At 41.1% G+C, this 24285-nt stretch overlaps 1 protein-coding gene across 1 annotated transcript; it reads right to left on the bottom strand.

The window, feature by feature from the left end:
* Window positions 1–9613: 9613 nt before the first annotated feature.
* LOC126952390 (neuroblastoma breakpoint family member 6-like protein) lies at window positions 9614–20338 on the bottom strand. The gene is made up of 6 exons (XM_050786969.1): window positions 20161–20338; window positions 17809–17906; window positions 17176–17449; window positions 13096–13147; window positions 12102–12263; window positions 9614–9772 (listed from the first exon to the last, which is right to left on the bottom strand). The coding sequence occupies exons 1-5, from the start codon at window positions 20336–20338 to the stop codon at window positions 12245–12247; spliced, it is 621 nt and encodes a 206-aa protein (XP_050642926.1). The 3' UTR covers window positions 9614–9772; window positions 12102–12244.
* Between the last annotated feature and the right edge of the window lie 3947 nt (window positions 20339–24285).

Below are 24285 nucleotides of genomic sequence, written 5' to 3'. Positions count from 1 at the left end.
CCGTTTTGCTGGAACTTGCGATGTGCCCCGAGGCTCAGATGCAGGAGAGGTTCTGTAGTCTTGGGTTTCAGAAAACTCTGGTGAAGAAGGGGAGTTAATGGCGACCCTCGGCCTGTTTCTCATGCTCCCGACCGAAAACCTTGTTACCTACTCTTTTCTCCTTTGGGCACCCTAGCACTCCAGTTCTTTTCATATCTCCATTGCTCACACATCAGTATTGACTTCAGAGGTCGACTAAACAGCTTGTTCAAGGTTATACAGCCATGCATTGATCCACAGCTGGGTGGGGCTCCTGCCTTATTTGCTGGGCTGTCATTACTGACAGAATGAGTTCTGCGTCTGGCAATGGCTGCTTGCTGCTTTCAGAGTAACTCTCCCACAGATAACGACTATAAATTAGAAACATATATATATATATATATATATATATATATATATTTGAAGGTGCTGGAAGACTGAACAAAAGCAGGCAGACATGTGGAAGAACGGCATGTAGTGAGTTTCCCATTTTGCAAACTTTCGGCAGAGAGCTGTTAACCGAAAAACCACACAATTTGTGAGGTTACAGAGGAGAATTTATTTCTTGTAAAGAGTTACAGCGTGTAAGGTGGTCCTCCTGACAGGCTGGGAAACCAGGAAGCCCAGAAGCAGGCACTTTGAGGGAGGGAGGGGCAAGACAGGAATTTAAGTTGAATGGGTTGGCCTAACATACATATTCAACAAGTTATAGGAAGATTCATGAATATTTATGAAGGGGATCCTGATGCATGCTTATTGAACAAACATTCACATAATATACAACCTTGTTCACCTTGTTATGGATACTTAGCATTTAAATGCATTACAATTAGTCCCTATACACAAAGGTCTTTTCAGGACACAAAGGCACTCAAATGCACAGATACTGTAAAACTGACAGAACCAGTCCATGGTTGCTGGTCTTCTCATCAGAAGAAAGTTACTGAAATCAGTCTCTTGTCAGTCAAGGCTGTAGTTATGGCTTGTGGAACAGTGGGGTTCAGTATCTGGTGAGGGGTGAGCAGCAAGTGCTTCAACACTCCCTATTCTCAAGGCCAGTGCTTGTTTAGCTGCTAGAAAAAAAACCTTGTGGCAGTTAGAACATAGTTTATTCTTTGCATGTAGGGGGTGCATGAGTTAACCTTGCCTGGCATGGTGTCTTATTTATCATTTGGTGTCTTATTGCCATAAAGAGTCCGTTCTGTCAGCATTATGATCTCTGTGATAACATTAATATCGGTTCAGTTTTGTCTAAACTGCAAAAGGCTGGGAATATAATAAGGCTTTTCTGGCCTCCTGTTCCTTCTTGGCCTGGGAGTCAGTTTTGAAGGTTTGCCTAGGGTCTCGTTGGCCAACAGGGGTCCATTTAGTCAGTTAGGGGACTTAGGATTTTATTTTTAGTTTATAAAACAAACTTTGCTCCACCTTACTTGGGTTAGCTAAATTACAATACAAAATCAAACTGTCTTCCTAAGTTAAAGAAATAGAGGACAAAGTTTAGACAACCACAGCAGTTGGAACATCAAGGGGTTAGGTAGAGTCTCAGAAAAGAAACAGCACAGTAGGATGACTACAGTTAATAGCAGTATATTGTACATTTCAAAGGAGCTAAGAAGAGAGAATGTGAAATGATCCCAACACAAAGAAATGATAAAATGTTTGAGATGATGGATATCCTAAACATCCTGATTTGATCATTACACATTGTAGGCATGTATCAAAATATTATATATACTCCCCTAAACATGTATAATTGTTTTGTATCAATTAGAATATAAAACTTAAAATAATAATAATAATAATCAAAGAGGGCGGGAGAGAACTTTTGGAGGTGGCAAATAGTTTGGTTTTTTTTTTGAGATGGAGTCTCCCTTTGTTGCCCAGCTTGGAATGCAGTGGTGCGATCTCAGCTCACTGCAGCCTCTATCTCCTAGGTTCAAGTGATTCTCATGTCTCAGCCTCCCGAGTAGTTGAAATTACAGGTGTGTGCCACCGTGCTGACCAATTTTTGTATTTTTGGTAGAGATGGTATTTCACCATGTTGGGAAGGCTGGTATCAAACTCCTGACCTCAAGTGATCCACCAGCCTGGGCCTCCCAAAGTGCTGGGATTATAGGTGTGAGCAACCGCACCCAGCTCAATAGTTTTATTGTGTACATTGTGGTGATGATTTAATGGGTCTATACTTATTTCCAAACTCAGCAAGTTGTGTTCATTACATATGTACAGCTTTTAGTATACCAAGCATACATCAATAAATTGTTTTAAGAAAAAAGTAAAGGGCCGGGCATGGTGGCTCACGCCTGTAATTCCAGCACTTTGGGAGGCCGAAGTGGGCGGATCACAAGGTCAGGAGATCGAGACCATCCTGGCTAACACGGTGAAACCCAGTCTCTACTAAAAATACAAAAAATTAGCCAGGCGTGGTGGCAGGCGCCTGTAGTCCCAGCTACTGGGGAAGGTGAGGCAGGAGAATCACTTGAACTGGGAGGCAGAGGTTGCAGTGAGCCAAGATCGTGCCACTGCACTCCAGCCTGGGTGAGAGAGCGAGACTCCCATCTCAAAAAAAGAAAGAAAAGAAAAGAAAAGAAAAGAAAAGAAAGAAAGAAAGAAAGAAAGAAAGAAAGAAAGAAAGAAAGAAAGAAAGAAAGAAAGAAAATAAGAAAATACAGTTATTGTAATTGTCCTGTGATGAATAGATGCCAAATAAAGACAAATACAAAATCTAAGAAAACACAGAGTATTTGTTGATAAATAGATTTCTACAAGAATATTCATGCACAGCAGTCTTCATAATAGTCCAAACTAGAAATAACCAAATTGTCCACCAACATATTCCAATATATGGTGTATTCACATATTGGAATAACACTCACCAGTAACATCCAAATAAGCCAGATACATATAATAATATGAATACACTTCAAAGACATGAAAAAAATGCATAACACAAAAAATGAATTTATGTGAATTTGAAGAAGAGAGCAACATAATCTATGATGATAAACATCAGAATAGTAATTAACTAAGGGGAGAAGGGTGGGATTGCCTGGAAAGGGACTCTACAGACCTTTTTAATTTTTTTTTATTTTTTAAATATGAAAAAATAATATTTATAGGGATGGGGATCTTGCCATGTTGCCCAGTCTGGTCTCAAATTCCTGGGCTCAGTCAATCTTTCCACCTCAGCCTCCCAAGTGCTGGGATTACAAGCATAAGCTACCGTGCCTGGCATCTACAGACCTTTTTGGGATGGTGGAAATTATCTATAATTTAAACATGTCAAGAAAGATGAATGAGGAACTGCTAAAGTACAGCCGAGATCATCTCATGCTGTACCCTTAACATCTATTGGATATTACGGTGAAGGGCTTGAGGATAACACCATTTTCATATTATACTGGGATTATGGGGGATATTATGAACAGTGAGAAAAGTTATGATTCATTGCCCACTTTTACTGCTGCTGACTCTCTAAGGCTTCTTGGCATTGGAAGAAACCAAGATTATTACTAATCTTTGGTCCTTGCTTGTACCTTGTAAAGTTTGTGTCTTCTAGATTACAATAATTCCATGTAAAGATGATGCTGGCACAAGGCTTTCAACCCATCCCCTCTTCTGACCCAGAAAATAAAGACATCCTGCCTTTGGGCCTTTTAGAACAGGTATCCAGAGAGTTTACTTCTCCAATGCTAGGCAGGGTTTATGCCCATAACATCAGCAGGAAGCAGTTACAGAAGATGAACCTCCACCCTTCTGCAAGCCCTTTAAGATTAAGGAGGAGTATAGAATCTCTGATGGGGAAATGAGGTAGGAGACCAGTAGGTGTTGTTTTCCAGTCACAACCCCATTGAACAGAGCAGGATCTGGTCAAAACAGGGCGCAGTGAAGAAGCCTCTGGAACCAGCAGATGATGACGAAAGTGACCTCTAGTTGCCCTCACTGCTTATGAGCATAAAGACACTACCACTGGGACATGGCCAGTTTACAAATGTCATGGCAACAAACCTTGGCAATGACCTGAAAGTTACTTTATATGGTTCTGGAAACTCCCTGCCCCTTTTCCAGAAAGTTCTGAATAGCCTGCCTCTTAATAGGCATGTAATTAAAAGTGGGTCTAAATACAACTAGCTAGCAGCCCACAGGCACCAACTCTGGGCACACTGCCTATGGATTAGCCCTGCTCTGCAAGAAGCAGCACCAGTTCAATAAAAGTTGCTTTCTCTCGCCAGCGACTTGCCCTTGAATTCTTTCCTTGGCTACAACAGTCTGGGAGAAATTTCCCAGGCTACAAACCAGTTTTGGGGCTCGCCTGCCCTGCGTCACTGTCATTGTTTCCTTGGGTTTCCCAGGAATGTACATGTGTGACACTGCTGCCCTGCTTATAGATCTGTTTCCTTGCAAGGAAACAGGAATATCTTGCCTGCGGCTTCCAGAGTTGGAGATACATGTAGTTTCACTACTGAGGGCTAACATTTAATTTTGGAATCAAGTGATGCATTCAGACTGGTTGCTATCATTTTGTGGTATACATGTAGTGAATACATTCGTGATTGAGTTTCCTGCTTTTAGCTGGAGCAAGAAAGTTTTATAATTGTGATTTGTACAAAGAAATCATAGGCAAGAGAATGTGTGTAAAATAAACTTTATTGTCAGAGGTTTCTAAACGCTCATCCTTCAAGGAAAACGGACATACGCTGAAGAGCTGATAAACAGTCTACAGCAGTGTTATTCTAACTTAATCTTGATTCCAAGTCCTTGCCATTTTCCTCCAGCTGCTGTTGACTCCAGTTATATATAGGTTGGGGGAAAGGGGATTATCTATGAATCTAGGTATCACTGTTTCTTGGGCAGTTATCATATTTGCAGGCTGAAGGGATGTGATTTCTACAATCAAACTATCTATTTGGAGTACAAATCTGGAGTGGCTGTAAAATTTGCTTCTCAGGGATGGAGCTTTCAGATTTGGACTTTCAATCGTTCTGTTGTTTCAGTTTTTCTCATCAACTGGGGAGCTGTTTGTGACTAAGCTTTGTTAAAAGTAGAGAAGAGCTTTTGATAGTTCCAACATTAGTTGTTACCTGAAACACACACACACACACAGCGAAACAATAACCTTTGGTGAGGTCTTGCTGATACTTAACTGAGGCTGGATTGAGAGCTAAGTGGTGATACAGGCCAGGTGCAAACTGAGTGCAGTTAAGTGGATAATCTCTGGTAGTGAAGATAATCTCTGGCCTAGAAAAAGATAGTAATAATAGATTGAAAAGAAAGTCTCCTGAAATGAACTAGCTGGCCTGTGGTGTAGGACACAGGACTTCAGCCACCTTATGATTCTAAAAGCCTTGCTCAAAGCCACTGCAGATGAGTTAGCTAAGTCTCTACCACCTCCTCAGCATCAACTGACTCTCCATAATACTCCTGTGAAGAGAAATAAAGGTCTTTCCCACCTCCAGGAAGGGATTTGCTTAGCCTCAAATGTGCACATTCAGAAATAGCTTGTAACAAAGAGAGGACAGTTTGCAGAGAAATAACCCTCCTAAGTCCACATCCTATTCCTTTTAATTAAGAGAGTGGTGCCAAGGGAAGATGCCCTAGAACATCAAAGCCAACAGGGTGCTCAGATATCACCCAAGTACAGTTCCATCTTTGGCCATAAGGAGACAATGGTGTCAAGAGGCTAAGACCATGTGATCTGTAGGTGAAAAACCTGGGATGAGAATCGAGGCCTCAAACCTTTTCCACGACATCACAGAGTTCAGGAGCAGTTAGAGGGAAGGATTCAATCTGGAGAACACTAACAGGCTCTAGAGATTATTGGGTCATGGTGGCTGGGACAGAAATAAGGATTCACAGAAAGATGTTTATAGTAAATGTTCTTTTACAGTAAATGTTCTTTTGTGATTTTGCTTGATAAAAAATCTGAGCAAAAGTGAAAATTTTTTCTTTCTTTCTTTTCTTTTTCTTTTCTCTTTTTATTTTATTTTTTTATTTTTGAGACAGTTTCACTCTTGTTGTCCAGGCTGGAGTGCAATGGTGCAATCTCAGCTCACCACAACCTCCGCCCCTGGGGTTCAAGCAATTCTCCTGCCTCAGCCTCCCAAGTAGCTGTGATTTACAGGCATGCACCACCACGCCCAGCCAATTTTTTTTTTTTTTTTTTTTTTTTTTGCATTTTTAGTAGAGACGGGGTTCCTCCATGTTGGTCAGGCTGTTCTCAAACTCCCGACCTCAGGTGATCCTCCCAAAGTGCTGGGATTACAGGCACGAGCCACCACACCTGGCCAAAAGTAAAAATTTTCTAATTGCAATTCTTAACCACTTATGGGTTGTGAAATCAATATAGTGGACTGCGTACTACTACAGGCTTTATTTAAATACTAGGTAGGGTGGATTACACATAGCAAAAGGTTTTTTAAAAAATGATCACAAAGAATTAGATATTTCTCACTGCATCTTGTGGTCAGAAAAGTTTGAGAAACTGCTCTATGTAGGCAAATTATAGGTTCAATCTATCCATCGACCTCTTTTTCTCTTCTCTTTTTTCCATGCTATGCAAACAAGACCATGGAGAGAGGAAGGCAAATTCCATCAATAGGTGGTGTTAAGCCTTTTCTATGAGATAGCTGCACATTTGGGACACCTCTATGCTGGTGACTTGAGATTCTAGTGGATAGATGGTCCTTTTCATCTTTAACCACATGTAAAAATTACTTGGGAGCTTTTTAAGACTACTAGTGGCTTCCATCCACCTGGAAGCATTTAAGTCAGAATCTCTGTGTGTACAGTCCAGGCACTTGTGTTAGTTAAAAACTTCACCAGTCTTTATAATGTGACAGAATGGTTTAAAGCTACTGAGTAGACCCACCCTATTTCCCACCATTGTCTTTGTTTCTCTTTCACCATAGGCTTCTTTCCCATGTGAAAGTGAAGATGTCAGTCTCTCTTTTCACAGTCTCAAGTAAATCACTATCTTTCTCAATTGGACTGCCAAGGCAAAGATTTCTTTCCATTTATCTATCTGGATTTTTACAAAGCTGGCCTCTGGATTCCCTTTTCTCAAAGCTAATTCACCACAAAGGCACTGCTCAAGTCAAGGAGCTGGACCTTCATACACCTGCACCTGACAATCATGGGTAAATACTTTGCAGGCGGGGTTGCTGGGTGCTGTGGGATTGACATAAACTCCCAGGTATTGCCAGCTCTGAGCCTCAGGCAAGCTTGTGACTAAGAGACTCCAGTAGTCTGAGGACAGTCCTAACTCAGAAGGGTCTTTGGAAGCAAAAACAAACACAGGCATGAGAGGGGGAAAAAAAAAATCCCATGTGATCTTGGTTTATACCTAACAGAACTTGTGCAAGAATGGATATTTAAGGTGGGTATTGTACACAGCAGAGCTTAGTAAATACCAAGTCTGGAGTTTAAGGGATAGGCTGAAGAGATTTTGCAGGTTTGTAAACATTTGTGCCAATCTGAACATTGGTTTTTCTCCTCAGTGGTAAGAGCTAGGCACAATAAGGTAGCTAGGATATTATAATTTGAATCAATACATTATACATTTTTATTTTGCCAAGGACCAAGATGAACTATGACGATTTCAATTTTTTAGTACTTTATTTTCATCAGTTTGAAAATTAAGACTTTTGCTCCTTTATTGGCTTATGGCACCTTTTTGGTTTTCACACTTTCTCAAAGACTGGTAACTTATAATCTAAATTATGATTGCTTATTCTTTCAGTACTCTAGGGGAAAGTTGATTTAATCTTGACAAAATGTATTCAATTAAAATAATTGTTCTCTTAAATATTTTCTTTCCTTTCTTTCTTTCTTTCTCTCTCTTTCTCTCTCCTTCCTTCCCTCCCTCCCTCCCTTCCTCCTTTCTTTCTTTCTTTCTTTCTTTCTTTCTCTTTCTTGTTTCTTTCTTTCTTTCTTTCTTTCTTTTCTTTCTTCTTTCTTTCTTTCTCTTTCTCTCTCCTTCCTTCCCTCCCTCCCTCCCTCCTTCCTTCCTTCCCTCCCTCCCTCCCTCCCTCCCTCCCTCCTTTCTTTCTTTTCTTTCTTTCTTTCTTTCTTTCTTTCTTTCTTTCTTTCTTTCTTTCTTTCTTTCTTTCTTTCTTTCTTTCTTTCTCTTTCTTTCTTCTCTCTCTTTCTTTCTTTCTTTCTTTCATTCTTTCTCTCTCTCTTTCTTTCTTTCTTTCTTTCTTTCTTTCTTTCTTTCTTTCTTTCTTTCTTTCTTTCTTTCTTTCTTTCTTTTTCTTTCGTCTTACTCTGTCACCCAGGTTACAGTGCAGTGGTGCAATCTTGGCTCACTGCAACCTCCACCTCCTGGGTTTACATGATTCTCCTGCCTCAGCCTCCCGAGTAGTTGGGACTACAGGCACGTGCCACCACGCCCTGCTAATATTTGTATTTTTAGTAGAGACGGGGTTTCACAATGTTGTTCTCTTAAATCTTTTCACCTTTTAAGCTTGTCCTTTTCTTCTCCAATTTGCAATAGTGGAGTGTGAGTACACTGAAATACTATATTTCTTAGAGCTACTTAATCCTGGAGGCTGGCAGTCTGGGGGCTTGGAGGGGGTGCATCTAGAAAGCAGCCGTCTCTAAGTTGAGAATAACTATGAGAATTGTGGGTTATAAGGCTTTGAGCAGCTCTGGCCTCCCTGTCCTCTTTTGTTTCTACAGTGGGGTGTGACAAGAGAAGGGACCCATCTGGGAGTGACTTCATATTGTGACCTTTCACCACTTACCTCTGGAAATTTGATTCAGGCAAGCCGGGGGAGTCTCCGGTATTCTTCTCTGAGAACTCTGTTTTCATTATACAGCTGGACAACGGAATCTATGATCTGCCTGTAGAGGTTAGAGGTGCATCCTGTTCCAGGTAATAATTACAATTTAGGCAAGTCATACACGTTTGCTTAAGAGAATGCTTTCTGCACATTCCATGTTCTTCCTCTCTATCTTAGCCTAGGGAGAAAACCATGGGGACTCAAGGCTGGAACTTTAGTGTGATGGGACAGAAGCTTAATCATGATTCTCAACCAATGCCAGCACGTCACATGTATTATCATGTCCAATGGCTGAAATATGAAGGAGGCTTTCCTGAAATAGTTGCTGCTTTGGTATGGGAAGGGATCTGGTTACTGTTCTTCTGGCCCAGCACAATGTTACGAAATGATGGCCTCTGTGTGAGAGCAATCGAAGAGGAGGGGGTTGGAGAGAACCACCTTGGGGTGGTAGAATGAAGAGTAATCAAGACATAAGGGAAGCTGATGAGGATGGCAGCAGAGGAGACTCTCATTCTGCTACATGAGGTGCTCAGAAACCTGGGTTCTACTGAATGCCAATCACGTAAGAAGCAGAGAGACAGCAGGCGGTGTACAGAAGCAGAGAGAAGACAGCAGACAGCCTGGGAATCACAAGAATGATTTTAGAGGTAGACACCTCTAAGATGGAGGCAAATCTTTAAGCCTATATATTCATTATAAATAGGAATGATAGTAGCTGCCCTAACTCTCTAGCTGGGACATTTGTAATGAATAAGTGAAGTAAAGTATGTCAAAGTGCTTGAAATCTATAAAACTCTGCCCCAGTCACATGCCTTTAGAACAATACATATTGCCAGAAGCAGACCGACTTGGGCTTCTCCTACCATTTTGTTCATCAAAGCTGTTGAGATGACGTTCCAGCTTTTCTCGCAGGCAGTTGTTGATGAAAAGGGTTTCCTTCAGGTGCTGCCGCTGGCTCTGGATCTCATCTTCTGCAGCCGTTCCACCAGGACATGGAATGAGATGGGAAATGAAGAATGCCAATCACTAAAGGGGTAGTCAGGGGCCTCTCATCAAGATCCCTGCCCTTCACCATGCTTTTGCCAACTTCATCTTCTCATCAGGGAACATAAGGCAACTTTCTTTAAGAGCTTTTAAGGTTTCAAACAAAGCATGGCCAAGTGCTAAGCAGACTCCACAGGGATGCCTCCCACAGGGAGATATGGGAAGTATAAGGCAGGTTGACAGGAGGTGGGAAAACACTGAAGGTCCCTGAGTAGGGCTTTTCTAGCACTAGGAAAGGTGTGACCACCTCCTTGAGATAACTTATAGGTACTAGGGAATATCTTGCTCTCTACAAAATATCTCTCCTGAACATCTTTTTTGTTGTTGTTGTTGTTGTTGTTTGACAGAGTCTCTTTCTGTCGCCCAACCTGGAGTGCAGAGGCACCATCTTAGCTCACTGCATCTCCATCTCCCAGGTTCAAAGGTTTCTCATGCCTCAGCCTCCCAAGTGGCTGAGACTACAGGTGTGCACCACAATGCTTGGCTAATTTTTGCATTTTTAGTAGAGACGGTGTTTCACCATGTTGGCCTGCCTGGTCTCGAATCCTGACCTCAAGTGATCCACCCACCTAGGCCTCCCAAAGTGCTGGGATTATAGGTGTCAGCCACCGTGCCCAGCCCTGAACATCTTTAACAGATGGTAAAGACCTTCTTCTGCACCTTGTTGTGAAATTGGAAAGAGTAATAAGGATGCCTTTGTCAGAGGATGGTATGAGTAATAAAAGCCACTTATACCCATCCCTGGCAAAATGACAAACCTAATATGGTTTATATTACTATGAAAGCTCAATGAGTCTCTTTCTATTGCATAGAAGAGTATATAAAGCATATAGTTCCCTAACAATCCAAACTTTTGCCCCAAAGTCAAGTCAAACATTCAAGTAAGGGAGAGGAGATATAGGTCAAAGTTTTAATCTATACACACAGCAGTGAGACTACCAACTCAAAGGGCTCTTACATACCTAAAGAAGCTCCAATGGCTAGTGTGGAGTTATTCTGGGAAGAGGGCATGCTGGTGGCATTGCTGTTAGATTCAGCCTTTTCTCCAGCAGATAGCCTCGTTGTTTATTTAGATTGAATTACAACATTGAGACTAAACTAACAGAGATCGTAAAAATACCTTGGTGCTGCACAAAGATTGAGAATCCGGGCTATTTACCAAAGGGTTGCCAAGACCAAAGTCTTTTCTTTATGGAAGTCCCCTGATATTCTAGTAGTCAGATGGAACCTTATGGGAAAGCAAGCACCTGAGGGGAGATGGAGACTGGAGCTTGAAATTATAATTGCACCTCCAAACATATGGACAAGCCTGCCAACATTCTTGGGATGGCTAGAACAGCTTGGGAAAACTCTTCAGGAACTATAATCATCAAGAATATTTCAGGAAGGCTGGGCGCGGTGGCTCACGTCTGTAATCCCAGAACTTTAGGTGGCAGGGGTCGGCGAATTGCTTGACCTCAGGAGTTTGAGGCCAGCCTGGGCAACAAGGCAAGACCCTGTCTCTACCAAAAAGGCAAAAATATAGTTGGGAGTAGTGGCATCATCTGTGGTCTCAGCTACTCAGAAGGCTGAGGTGAGAGGGTCGTTTGATCTAGGTTGTAGGTTGTCGTGAGCTGAGATCATGCCACTGCACTCTAGCCTGGATGACAGAACAAGAAACCCTATCTCTCTCTCTCTCTCTATATATATATATATTTATATATATAAAATTTATATATATTATATATATAATATATATTTATATATATAAAATTTATATATATTATATATATAATATATATTTATATATATAAAATTTATATATATTATATATATAATATATATTTATATATATATAATTTATATATATATAAATTTTTTTTTTCTTCAGGAAAGATAAGATATCCCATTTTAAAGAAGGAGATCTGTTAAACGGATTTGTACATGTGCTGCAGTAGTGGCAGAGAGTCTGCCATAATCTCTTCACTCTCTCCATTCTGGCCTGCTTTGAGTATACCAGCTTGCAGATGCCATTTGGGGTCAGAGGAACTGAGGTGAGGACAGGAGCAGAGCAAATTACTTGACCCAACAGGGAACTGTACTTGAGACTTGATCCCAGAGCTATGTTCAGCCTAATCACTTTTTTAAAGTGAGTATTTAGGACCTGCATGCAGAGAATAACATCTCTCAGTTTAGACAGAGCTGTTGAGCATGTAGAATGTAGGAGCTACTGAGAGATTGATGGAGCTTTATTTTTCTTATCAAAGGAGCACTCACTGTATATCCAGAGCAGAGGAGTCTTCCTGTGCATCAAAGAGGAAGGCATTGCTGCTGGGAAGTTGGTGGGAGACATGGCAGCTGGAATGAGTCAAATGCTGTTCATCTAGTGAGTCCTCCAGGACTTCATCCATTTCTTCCTCCTAGACCTTCCTCCTGAGCCTGGTGGAGTAGGCAAGACAAGGGATTAAACCAAGGCAGCCTGGAACCACAGCTTCATAGCTAGTTCTGATCTGAAGCTCATGGAAGAGGCACCAAAACCAAATGGACCATCATATCAAAGAGGAAGTATACAATCCACTTTTGACTGGGAGTATAGTGGGCCAAGAGTTAGTATAGAAGTGAAAACAGCAAGTGATCAGTGCTTTGACCTCATAACACACAGATAAGAAGGCAGACTCAACAACTACTCTAAAATACACTCAGGGCACACAGGACACACAGAGATTCATACTATTGGCTTCAAAATGCTGTGTTCAAATTTTATTTCATATGATGTGGAGTGGTCCATTGAATACCAGCTCTTGAGACAACGTAACATCCCAGGGCTTTTGCAGATTTTAGACCCCTAGCTCTAAATACTTGCTATGGTTTCAGTTTATTTTCAAGGTAATTTTCTGGCTATAAAACGTCTGCCAACATAATTCAGGAAAACTGTGCAGAAACCAGATAGGCATCTCACTTTGGTTTGCAACCATATAGATTTTAAAGATACAGAAACCAGGGATCCCTGGTTAGTTTACTTTTCAGTAAGACTGACTAGTTAACTAAGTGTGAGAAATTACTAGGAAATAAGAACCAATACAAGAATTGCAAAGAGAACAGAGAACCATTTTTTAAAGGGTACATTGTATAATCAGTCAACAAAAAGAGGTACACTCAGCAGTTTCTGCTTTTTCTAGATCTGGGACCTTTAACCTCTTGAACCCTTGTTTCTGGAATTCTCTTTAGATTTGGTCAGTCCATTATCAGCCCCTTCATCATTCAGAGTTACCTGGGAGCCAGTAGCTTTTGCCTGTCTTCATTTTTCTTACCATTGTGATTTTCTGCAAATCAAAATTAGAAAGAGCTGGTCAGAAATTAAGCAGGTCCCATTTCACACATTGCACACATGGGGCCTATATGATCAGGGACATAACACTTTACATGTGTGTTCAGAATGCTCTGTGAGAATTTTTGCAGGAGGCCTCAGGTTGTGTCTTTAGAGAAGTGGCCTGGTGGGCTTCCCTGAGCCCACTGGACAGGGTGTTCCTGATGTGGTGAATCATCACCATGACATCAGCTGTCTGAAGCAGAGCAAAAAGTTTAAAATGTCTTTTGTTCCCCAGCTCAAAGAATACTTGCCTGGCTGCCCTTTGGACTTCTCCAGCTATAACCTTCCTTCCTACCACAGGCTGGTTGCCAGACCATGACTGTTCCCATTGCTACTCACACACAGAACCTGCTCCAGTCTCTGAGAGGACACATAGCCCTGTCCTACCCCTACTGCAAAACCAGAGGACTGCCCAGGTGCCTTCAAGTCTGTCCCTGTTGTGCTTCCTCCAATGTTCTTGGGGGTAATTCTTTTTCTCTTCTTCTCAGTTTGTTAGTGAAAATTGGGGGTGATTCTGTGAAAAATATTCCAGTATAAATCAACTTTTCTAACATCAGTTTCTACTATATCTTGTCCCTAAACTAACTCCAAAAGATTTGGACAGTTTATCGGGACCTGAAAATAAATAAATAAATAACCCTGAAAGAGAAATACACTCATGAACATTAAGACACTACTTCAACCGATCTGTACAGCAGCCGTGGAATTATGATTTGACCCACTTTACAAATGAGGAAACAGAAATTCAAGAAGGATCAATCACTTGCACAAAGTTAGTAAATACAGCGCTGAGGCTAGAGCCTAGGTAATTCTGATTCTTAGTCCAGGGGTCTTCCCATTCTAACAGGCTGCCTTCTGTCATACTGTTCTTTCTGACCACAAAGATTGAACGGAGACTTCAGCTTCTGGCCAAGCTGGAGTAATAGGGACCAGATTTGTCCTCCACCTTAAGCAACTAAGAAACTGGAAAAAGTATTTTAAACTCTAGCTTCAACATTGGATATAGTGCAGTACAGTACAGTGATCCCTGAGAGAGAGAAAATAAAAGAGATGAGTCCTGTGACTGCTCCAGTTTACTTCCTGAGATTGTCAACTGCAAAGCAGGGAGGGAGGACCCAGGCAGAGCCTGGTAGTAAGTTTGAAGAAGTCAGGGTGGGTAGACATCACAGGACAGACTAGAGACTAGATTGCTGCACAGACAGAATGCCTTGGATATCTGTCTTCAATCTTCAGCTAAGTACTGATTAGTACATGAATTTGAGGAAATTATGCAAAGCAGGGAAAAGAACTTCCCAAAAGGAATAATCTCTGTAGTTCACACAGAGTTTGCAACATTTGGTGTTTCCATTAGCTAGAGTGAAAATCCCTTTTAATAGAGGGAGCATTGCTTAGAACAGGAGTCGCCAACCCCCAGCATTGGTCCATGCCCTGTTAGGAACGGGGCCGCACAGCAGGAGGTGAGCAGCCAGCCAGAAAGCATTATGGCCTGAGTTCTACCTCCTGTCAGATCAGCACTGGCATTAGATTAGCATTGGAGCACAAGCCCTATTGTGAACTGTACATGCCACGGGTCTAGGTTGCACGCTCCTTATGAGACTCTAACTAGTGCCTGATGATCTGAGGTGGAACAGTTTCCTACTGAAACCACCCAACTCCCAACCCCTACCATCCCACCCCCACCTTGTCTGCGGAAAAATTGTCTTTCATGCAACCAGTCCCTGGTGCCAAATCTGTGGGAGATCACTAGCTTAGAACCTTCAAAAGAGTGTTGCCCCCAGTGTAAACTATGGACTTTGTGTGATAATGACATGTCAATGTAAGTTCATCAACTGTAACAAATGTACCATTCTGGGGAGAGATGCTGATAGCCTAGGAGGCTATGCATGTGTGCAGGCAGGGTGTATATGGGAACTTTTTGTACTCCCTGCTCAATTTTGGTGTGAATCTGAAACTACTCTAAAAAATAAGGTCTATTTTCTTAAAAGTCATATTGCCTCCATAGTGGGAAAAAAAATAGCGGTTGACTACTAGCTGCTCTTATCCTGCCTAAAAAATTTAAAAAGCCAGCTTTAAAAGATGCAAATTGATTTTAAGTAACTTTATTGTATACCAAAACAAAGCTAAAATAGTTTTAACACAAAATGCAAAAAAATCCAGCACTCAATAAGTTACAATTCGCAATGTCTAACACCAAATCAAATAATGTTAGGAATGCAGAGAGACAGAAAACTGTAATCCATGATAAGAAGGGGGAAAAAAAAATCAATCTGCTTAAACTGACTTAGAAAGGACACATCAAGTGAGAATTAAAAAATCAATAGAAAGGACACAGATGACAGAATCTGTAGACAAGGACATTGAAACAAATATAACTATATTCCTTGTATTAAAGAAGCTAGGCCAGGTGTGGCAGCTCATGCTTGTAATCCTGGCACTTTGCGAGGCCAAGGTGGGTGGGTCATCTGCGGTCAGGAGTTGGTGACCAGCCTGGCCAATGTGGTGAAACACCATCTCTCTGAAAAATATGAAAATTAGCTGGGTGTGGAGGCACGTCCCAGCTACTCAGGAGGCTGCAGGCACAAGAATCCCAGCTACTCAGGAGGCTGAGGCACAAGAATCACTTGAACCCAGGAGGCGAAGGTTGCAGTGAGCTGAAATCTCACCATTGTACTTCAGCCTGGGCAACAGAACGAGACTCTGTCTCAAAAAATAGAATAAAATAAAATAAACAAGCTAGGGGAAAATATGAAATGATGAAGAGTTACATAGAAGGCCTTAAAAAAGATATAAATTAAATTTACATGAAAAATAAAGTCTGAGATGAAAATACACTGGATAGGATTAACAGCAGATGCTGCTGAAGAAAGATTAACCAATTTCAAGACATGGAAATAGAAACAAAGAGAGAAAAAAAAGATACAACAAAAATGAACAGACCATTAGTCAGCTGTGGTAAAATTTCAAAGCAGCTAATACAAATATAACTGGAGTCTTTGAATGAGAGGCTAGAGAGAAAGAAGAGAATATATATTATATAGATTTGATATACATGTGCCATATATAATATATTGTATATGCCATGTATAAGACATATATGTCATTATTATTCAAATTTGATCAGAACTATAAACATGCAGATGCAAGAAACTAGATAAAGTAAAACAATATGTAAAAGATAAAACTATACAAGGTCTTAACTAAACTGCTTCAAACCAGTGATAAATAGAAAATCTCAAAAGTGGCCAGAGGAAAAACGACATATTATGTACGGAGGAACAAAAATAAGAATTATGGCAGACTTCTTGTTGGAAACAATGTAATCCAGAAAACAGTGTAATATCACTTTTCAAACACTTTAAAAACAAAAACTGTCAACTAGAATCCTACGCCCAGTGAAAATATCTTCCAGAAGTGAAGCTGAGTTCTTATGCTCATCAAGATGAAGTAATCCACTACACTCTATCTCTCTTACTGATTGAAACTAAGAACTCTCAGGCCAGGCACAGTGGCTCACACCTGTAATCCCAGCACTTTGGGAGGCCAAAGCAGGTGGATCACGTGAGCTCAGTAGTTCAACACCAGCCTGGGCAACATGGAGAAACCCTGTCTCTACAAAAAATACAAAAGTCATCCAGGCGTGGTGGCACACACCTGTAGTACCAGCTACTTGGGAGGCTGAGGTTGGAGGAATGCTTGAGCCCAGGGGGCACAGATCACAGTCAGCCAAGATTGTGTCACTGCACTCCAGCTTGGGTAAGAGAGCAAGACTCTGTCTCAAAATAAAAAACAAAACTCAGAACTCTTGAAAGAATATGCAAAGTGATTACCTGAGTGCTCTAAAGAGAAAACAATAGAATGCAGATTAAGGACCATAGTCAAAACTAAGATAAAATTTACAATGGAGATAACTCTGCATTTTTTCTCCCCACTTTGGGGCACTTGGGAGGAGCTAAGGGTCTTCAGAGCCTGTAGCCAACTTACCTGTGGCCAGTTTTCTGACAAGGATCTCTGTCAGCTGACTTCCTTGTACCATTTGCTCACAGAATCTCTGTCTCTGGTAGTAGGCAATGCCGGTGTTCCTGAGAAGGCCCCCAAAAGACTTGACTGTGTTCTTCACATGCTGGGTGAAAAGGTAGCAGACACCTCTCCCTTCCTGTATCTTCTGTAGAAAGTGGGTCAGTTCTTTAGCCTGAGCCTGAATTAAGGGATCATGTATCTTAAGGTGGGAAAGAGGAGTAAGAGGGAATGTAGTGAATAATAGATTATAGAAGTTTCAGAGGAGAGATCTCTTAGAATCCCTGTGAGGAACTCCCAAGTTGAATTCTTTTTTTTTTCTTTCTTTTTCTTTTCTTTTCTTTTTTTTTTTTTTTGAGACAGAGTCTCACTCTGCCCAGACTGGAATGCAGCGATGTGATCTCAGCTCACTGCAACCTCTGCCTCTGCCTCCGCCTCCCAGGTTCAAGCAATTCTCTTGCCTCAGACTTCCAAGTAGCTGGGACTACAGGTGTCTGCCTCATACATTTCTGCCCTTCTCCTTGCACAAATTTTCTCTTTGTTCTACCAGCCTAGGCTGCCCCACTTCAAACGGTATTTATACACTTCCCACAGAGGTACCCTTGCAGCTGGCCTCGGCAATTCAGCCAGCTCCCTCTCCTGAAACTGCAGCTCCTCCTCCAGCACAGATTCTATAAGGTCTTTGCACTCTTCACACTCTGAGAAAAGGCAGACATGCCTGCATCATGGAAGGCTGGACGTGCTGCTGTGGTCACTGCCTGCAGGACAGGAAGCAGGGTCTATTTCAAGGATAAAAGTATCCCCAGTACCAGGCTTTACACTAGGATTTCCATATCTTTATTCCTCAGTCTCTCAACTACTCCCCGTTTTAGAGATGAGGAAAGAAGAACCCATAGGCTGATAAAACAACTTGACAAGATGATTCAACTGGAATGAGACAGTCAGAATTCACATCCCCTGAGGTCTGACTCCACATCTTTTTTTCTTTTTTCTTTTTTTTTTGAGATGGAATCTCACTTTGTTGCCCAGATTGGAGTGCAGTGGCATGATCTCGGTTCACATCAACCTCTGACTCCCGGGTTATTCTCCTGCCTCAGCCTCCCAAATAGCTAAGATTACAAGTGTGCACCACCACACCCTGCTAGTTTTTGTATTTTCAGTAGAGACAAGGCTTCACGATGTTGGCCAGGCTGGTCTCGAACTCCTGACCTCAAATGATCTACCCACCTTGACTTTCCAAAGTGCTGGGATTACAGTAAGTGTGCCAATGTGCCTGGCCATGACTTCAAATCTTAAGGCCAATTTACCAAACCTTACAGCCTCTTAAATAAAACATGAACATAAGGCCAAGAAATAATGGCTTCCTGTGTCACTTCCTGTGTTTGGGAAGATACTAAGAACTGTAGGACTGATGGTTCTCCTGCTTCAAGAGTTTCAATAATCCCAAAATATTTCAAAGATTTAAACATTTATCTGTATACAACTGTGTAAAGCTGTATATGGAGGAGAAAGATCCAAATGATATATGCCCAAAAGCTAATAGGTGGTATTTTGAAGGGAGAACCAACACGTAGTGTTTGTCATGGTACTGTTGCAGTAGGTTTTTAAGAATTATCATCATATGATCATCACCACTATCCAAACAGGTAGTTACTACTCTATTACCATTACAGATGAGGAAACTGAGGCACAGTGACGACGAGTAAGATTTGAACCCAGGAAATTTGGCCCTAGGGTATATGCTCTTTAATCACTGCACAATAATACCTTTATACTAAGGTCTTAGGTAATATGATTCTTCTTCTCTAGCTTGAGAATTTTTTTTTCCTACAATTATAATGAATGAAGTTTTTTTTAAACTAGTTTTTCCACACACCAAAGCTCATCTTTTCACTTCTTTAGTAAGTGGGCTTTTGGCTTTACTTTTCTATCACAGTAAGTTAGACAGCAACTTTTAGTTACCTCCCACACAATGATTTATTTTAAAATAATTGCAGAAATTTGAAAGCAAATTCAATTTCAATGTTAACCAGAATCCTCTTCTAATTAATATCCCTGTTCCTCTCATGCCCTTGTTCCCATGTTTCCCTGTCATTACAGCTTCTCCCTTCCCCGACTATTAGTAACAGGTTTTGGATTTTACAGTGAATTTAAAAATGTGAGAGCCAACTGTGGAGAGGAAAGGACTAGCTCTTAAACTGGCCTGGCCTTCTACTGAGAACGGCGGTCTGCTCCACTTGGCCTTGTTCTCATTTTGGCCATATGTCTCATAGCTCTGATCCTGGACGTCCACCTGCAGTTGTTTGCTGTCCGTAAAGTTGATACTCAGAGAGAGACAGAAAGGGTGTTACAAAGTCTCTGATTTTTCTGGAAATACCCTCAATCTAACCACAGCATGAGGAATGGCTTATCTGAACTTTTGTGGGAAGAGAATATTGATCCAGGTATAATAAAGACTTTTCTCCATGTTTGCTATTGAAGTTCGCATCTCCACATATCTGTGACTCAGTTGAGAATAAGTAGTTTTAAGTTCCTTCAGGGCAGATAGGGTATACTATTTCTTCTTTCACCCCTGGTGCTGTTGGCACAGTGCTGTGCAAATGGGTGTTCTTTAAAAAGTTTAAATTGAATCCTGAGCTGTTTTAACCAACAGTGATATTACATGTTTGTAGAAGCTGATACTCATTGCTGAGAAGGGAAAGACAGTTTCATGCCTAAACCAAGGTTTTGGTCTCTATTCCTCACTACACTCGCCCTGCAAACTTTACACCTTTGTGCCTCAGTTGTTCTGTCCTTGGCAAATTGAGAGTAAAATGCCCACTTCTACCTTTTTGGGAGAGTAGTCAGGATAAAATTAATTGTGATAGAGAATAAAGTCTGCAGTGTTTCATTTCACAGAGGAAAATGGACAATCATTTATCACTTTGGTGACCTTGCCCCTATGGGACCTACTGTATTTCTGCAGGTGATTGGCCAGGGAGTAGGCAGTAGCTTTGGATGTCAGGAATTTCTCTGTGAGGTCTCGGAAGTTCTGTTTGCATTTTTCCAGTTCAGAGCGCAAGTACTGATTGGTTTCCAGGATGCTCGTTTCTGCCCTTGGACCAGAACAAGTGGTGGGAGATACGGCCATGCTGAAGCTTGTGGAGGAAGTGGAATCAGAGCCTAGGGAGAATAAACCCAAACAAATAATACATTAAAAGCAAATGCATGGATTATGGTAATGGTTGCACTACTTGGGTAAATTACTAAAAATTATTGAACTGTACAATTATAATGGGTAAATTTTATAGTATGTAAATTATACCTCAATAAAGTTTCTTTACATTAAACAAAGATTTAAATGAGTCAAAAGAAAGCAGATCTGATTCATTACTTACTTTTGGGATAAACTTTGTCAGCATCCCACAACTCTGAGAATCCTCAGCCACAAAAACAAGGCACAAAGTGCCTGAGCTTAGAATCTAAGGTACTGTCTGTGGTTCAGGCTCTGATAGGAATGCCAGAGGTAAGACCCAGTGCCAGGTAACAGTCTGGAGTCATGATAACAGAATTAGAAGGTGGGGGTGTCATGGAATGTTAGGATCTCTGCCTTCCAGGTGTCTAGGCCATGTGGAAACACAAGGTCTCTTCTGAAGGTCACCACCAATGGAGACCACTCCCTCAGCAGTCATTCTCAGTACTTGTATACTCTTGTGACAATACCATAGGCCTATCTCTTTCTAAAATTTAACCATATTTTCATTGTTTATTATGGCAAATGCATAGACAACATCAAGGAATACATATTTCCTCAAGTTCTATCGTTGTCTTAAGGACTGTCATGAAGTCATTCTCTTCTTAATGAAAAATTTAACACTTTTAGATAGTCTTGATGTTCTTCTTTGGTCCTCCAGTTTTCCACATCATTTATATTATAAGAAAAAAAATCCTGAATATTCTGCTCAGAGTGTGAATAATTGATTTATATGGATTTAGAGGCCAGGTGCAGTGGTTCACACCTGTAATCCCACCACTTGGGGAGACCAAGGTGGTCGGATCACTTGAGCTCAGGAGTTTGAGACCAACCTGGGCAGCAGGGCAAAACCCTGCCTCTACAAACAATTTTTAAAAATTAGCTGGGCATAGGGCTGGGCATGGTGGCTCATGTCTGTAATCCCAGCACTTTGGGAGGCCGAGGCGGGTGGATTATGAGGTCAGGAGATGGAGACCATCCTGCCTGACACAGTGAAACCTCGTCTCTACTAAAAATACAAAAAATTAGCCGGGTGTGATGGCGGGTGCCTGTAGTCCCAGCTACTTGGGAGGCTGAGGCAGGAGAATGGCGTGAACCCGGGAGGCAGAGCTTGCAGTAAATGGGGATAGCGCTACTACACTCCATCCTGGGCAACAGAGTGAGACTCCACCTCAAAAAAAAAGAAAAAAAAAAATTAGCCGGGCATAGTGTGGCGTGTCTGTAGTCCCAGCTATTTAGGAGACTGACGTAGGAGGATCGCTTGAGTTCAAGTGTTTTTTGCTGCAGTGAACCAAGATCATGCCACTGCACTCCATTCTGGATGACAAAGTGAGACCCTGTCTCAAAAAATAAAAGCAAAATAAGTAATACAAGGATTTTGGTCAGTGTCTTAATATACTTCTTGCTGCAAACCAATGTTATAGTGGCATCTTTTCCCCCACTGGGGACCCATGTTAGGTTTTTTTTTTTTCTTTTTTTTTAGACAGGGTCTAGCTTTGCTGCTCAACCTGGAGTGCAATGGCATGATCACAGCTCATTGCAACCTCAAACTCCCAGGCTCAAGGGATCCTCCTGCTTCAGCCTCCTGAACAGCTCAGATTACAGGTACATGTCACCACCCTCAGCTATTTTGCGTGTGTTTGTGTATGGGGTCTCACTATGTTGCCCAGGCTGGTCTCAAACTCCTGGGCCCAAGTTATTCTCACACCTTGGCCTCCCAAAGTATTGGAATTATGGGCGTGAGCCACCACACCTGGCCCATGTTGGCTTTTCACTTAACTTGAGGACAAGTTTGATATTCATAACTCCTAACTCCAATTTCCTCTTCTATGTGTGGGTTGCTTTGTGTTATAATCTCTATGTACATATTTTTTGCTTGTCACTTATGATTTTCATTCTAACTCCACAGGCTTTCTTTCCAATTTATCACAATCACTGAAATAATGTATGTATATCTCTTTAAATACATGTAGTGGCCACCTAATTTGGAATGATTTATAAACTGTAACTATATGTTTGAAGCAGTTTTTATGGAACACTAATGATTTGCATTGAGCCAAAGCCATTGGCCTGAGGATATATTCTCAGACGGATCATGGTAAAAATCAAAGTCATGAGTCTGTGGTGGTTGGTGGTGATCAACAGCATTCCTGTGCAATGGGGTTTAGTGGGAGAGAAACTGAGGTTTTAAAGACAGGCATAGATAGACAGAAGAGAAGTGATCCTCTGATATACCTCTTCGCTTCCTATGTATCAATTCCTCCCTGGTTTTGTGAGACTGAGATAGGGAGACTCTTATGGAATATCTGTCCTTTCCCTTCAGCTGCCTGACTTTCCTGGGCTATTGGCCTACACATGTGTAACCATGGTCACCTCCACATTCATGACAAACGGAAGGAAGCAGGACCAACAAACTGCATACCCTACATGCTAACCTGAAACTATAGTGTTTAATAGTATTAGTTTATGAGATATATCAGAAGCTATATGATTTTAGTCCTTTTAAATTTATTAAGATTTATGTTAAGGGCTAGCATATGGTCTATTCATTAGAACGTCCCATGTGTGCTTGAGAGGAAGTGTATTCTGTTTCTGTTGAGTGGAGTATTCTATAGATGTCTGGTAGGTTATGTTATTTAAATCTTTTATTTCTTTATTGGTCTTCTGCGTAGTTGCTCTATCCATTATTGAAAGTTGTGGTATTAAAGTCTCCATCTACTATTGTTAAATTGTCTATTTCTCTCTTCAATACTGTCAGTTTTTGCTTCCTGCATTTTGAGGCTCTGTTAGATTCATGTGTATTTATAATTGTACTCTCTTCCTGATGGATTAACCCTTTTATCATTACAAAATATTCCTCATTGTCTTTGGTAACTTTTTTGTCTTAAAGTCTCTTGTTTATTTTGTCTGGTATTAGGATAATTGTTACTGAAACACCAGAGGTTTGACTTAATACTTGCTGCTCACTGCACAGAAAGCCAATCACTGAACCAACTAGTATTGCCAGGGAAAAAGGCTTTCATCAGGTACCGCAACTTAGGAGATGGGAGATCAGTCTCAAATCCATCTTCTTGATCAACGAAAATTCAGAGTTTAGATAGCAGGGAAGAAATGGAACTACATGCAGGAAAACAGGAATTACAGAGAGGTAAGAAAGAGGAACTGGTCAACAGGAAGCATGTGGTCACTTAGGCAATTATGATGGAATAAGGGGTCTGACATCTCATTGTCCAGATGTGGTACTCTGGTAAATTTCAGTTCTTTGATACTATCTGGAAGGCCGGATGGTTGGTTTCCTGAGAAAGGAACTCAGATAATACAAATGTAACTTTCTCAAATTTCAAGACTGAAAGGGTCAATTTATATGTTTATTCAAAAGAAACCGTAAACATCAGTTCTAGGGGACAATTGGGTTGGTTTAAAACTCACTTCAGCTTTCTTATGGTTGCTGATTACATAATTATGTTACATTGCATGGCAAAGGGATTTTGCAGATACAATTAAATTAACCTTAAAATGGGGAGATTATAAAGGTTGACTAATGTAATAACACGGGCCTTTAAAGTCTGGGTCTAGAGGTCAGAGGTCAGTGAACTAGGAAGTCAGAGAGATCCAAAATATGTTAGTGATTCAATGAGGAAGAAACCCTTCATTGCTGACTTTGAAGATGGTGAGAGTCACAAATGAAGTCCTCAGTCCAACAACTTCATAGTTAGTGCTACCTGCAAATATGAGCTAAGAATATTTTTAAATGCATTTACAATATGCGGTGAACAGATTCACATTGTCTCTGCCTACTCTTCTCTTTCGCTTTGTCCCTGCATGCTACTATGTCTGTCTAGATG

This window comes from Macaca thibetana, chromosome 1 (genome assembly GCF_024542745.1).
Source record: "Macaca thibetana thibetana isolate TM-01 chromosome 1, ASM2454274v1, whole genome shotgun sequence".
In the NCBI taxonomy this organism is placed as follows: domain Eukaryota; kingdom Metazoa; phylum Chordata; class Mammalia; order Primates; family Cercopithecidae; genus Macaca; species Macaca thibetana.
This window is presented reverse-complemented; position numbering and strand designations above follow the sequence as displayed.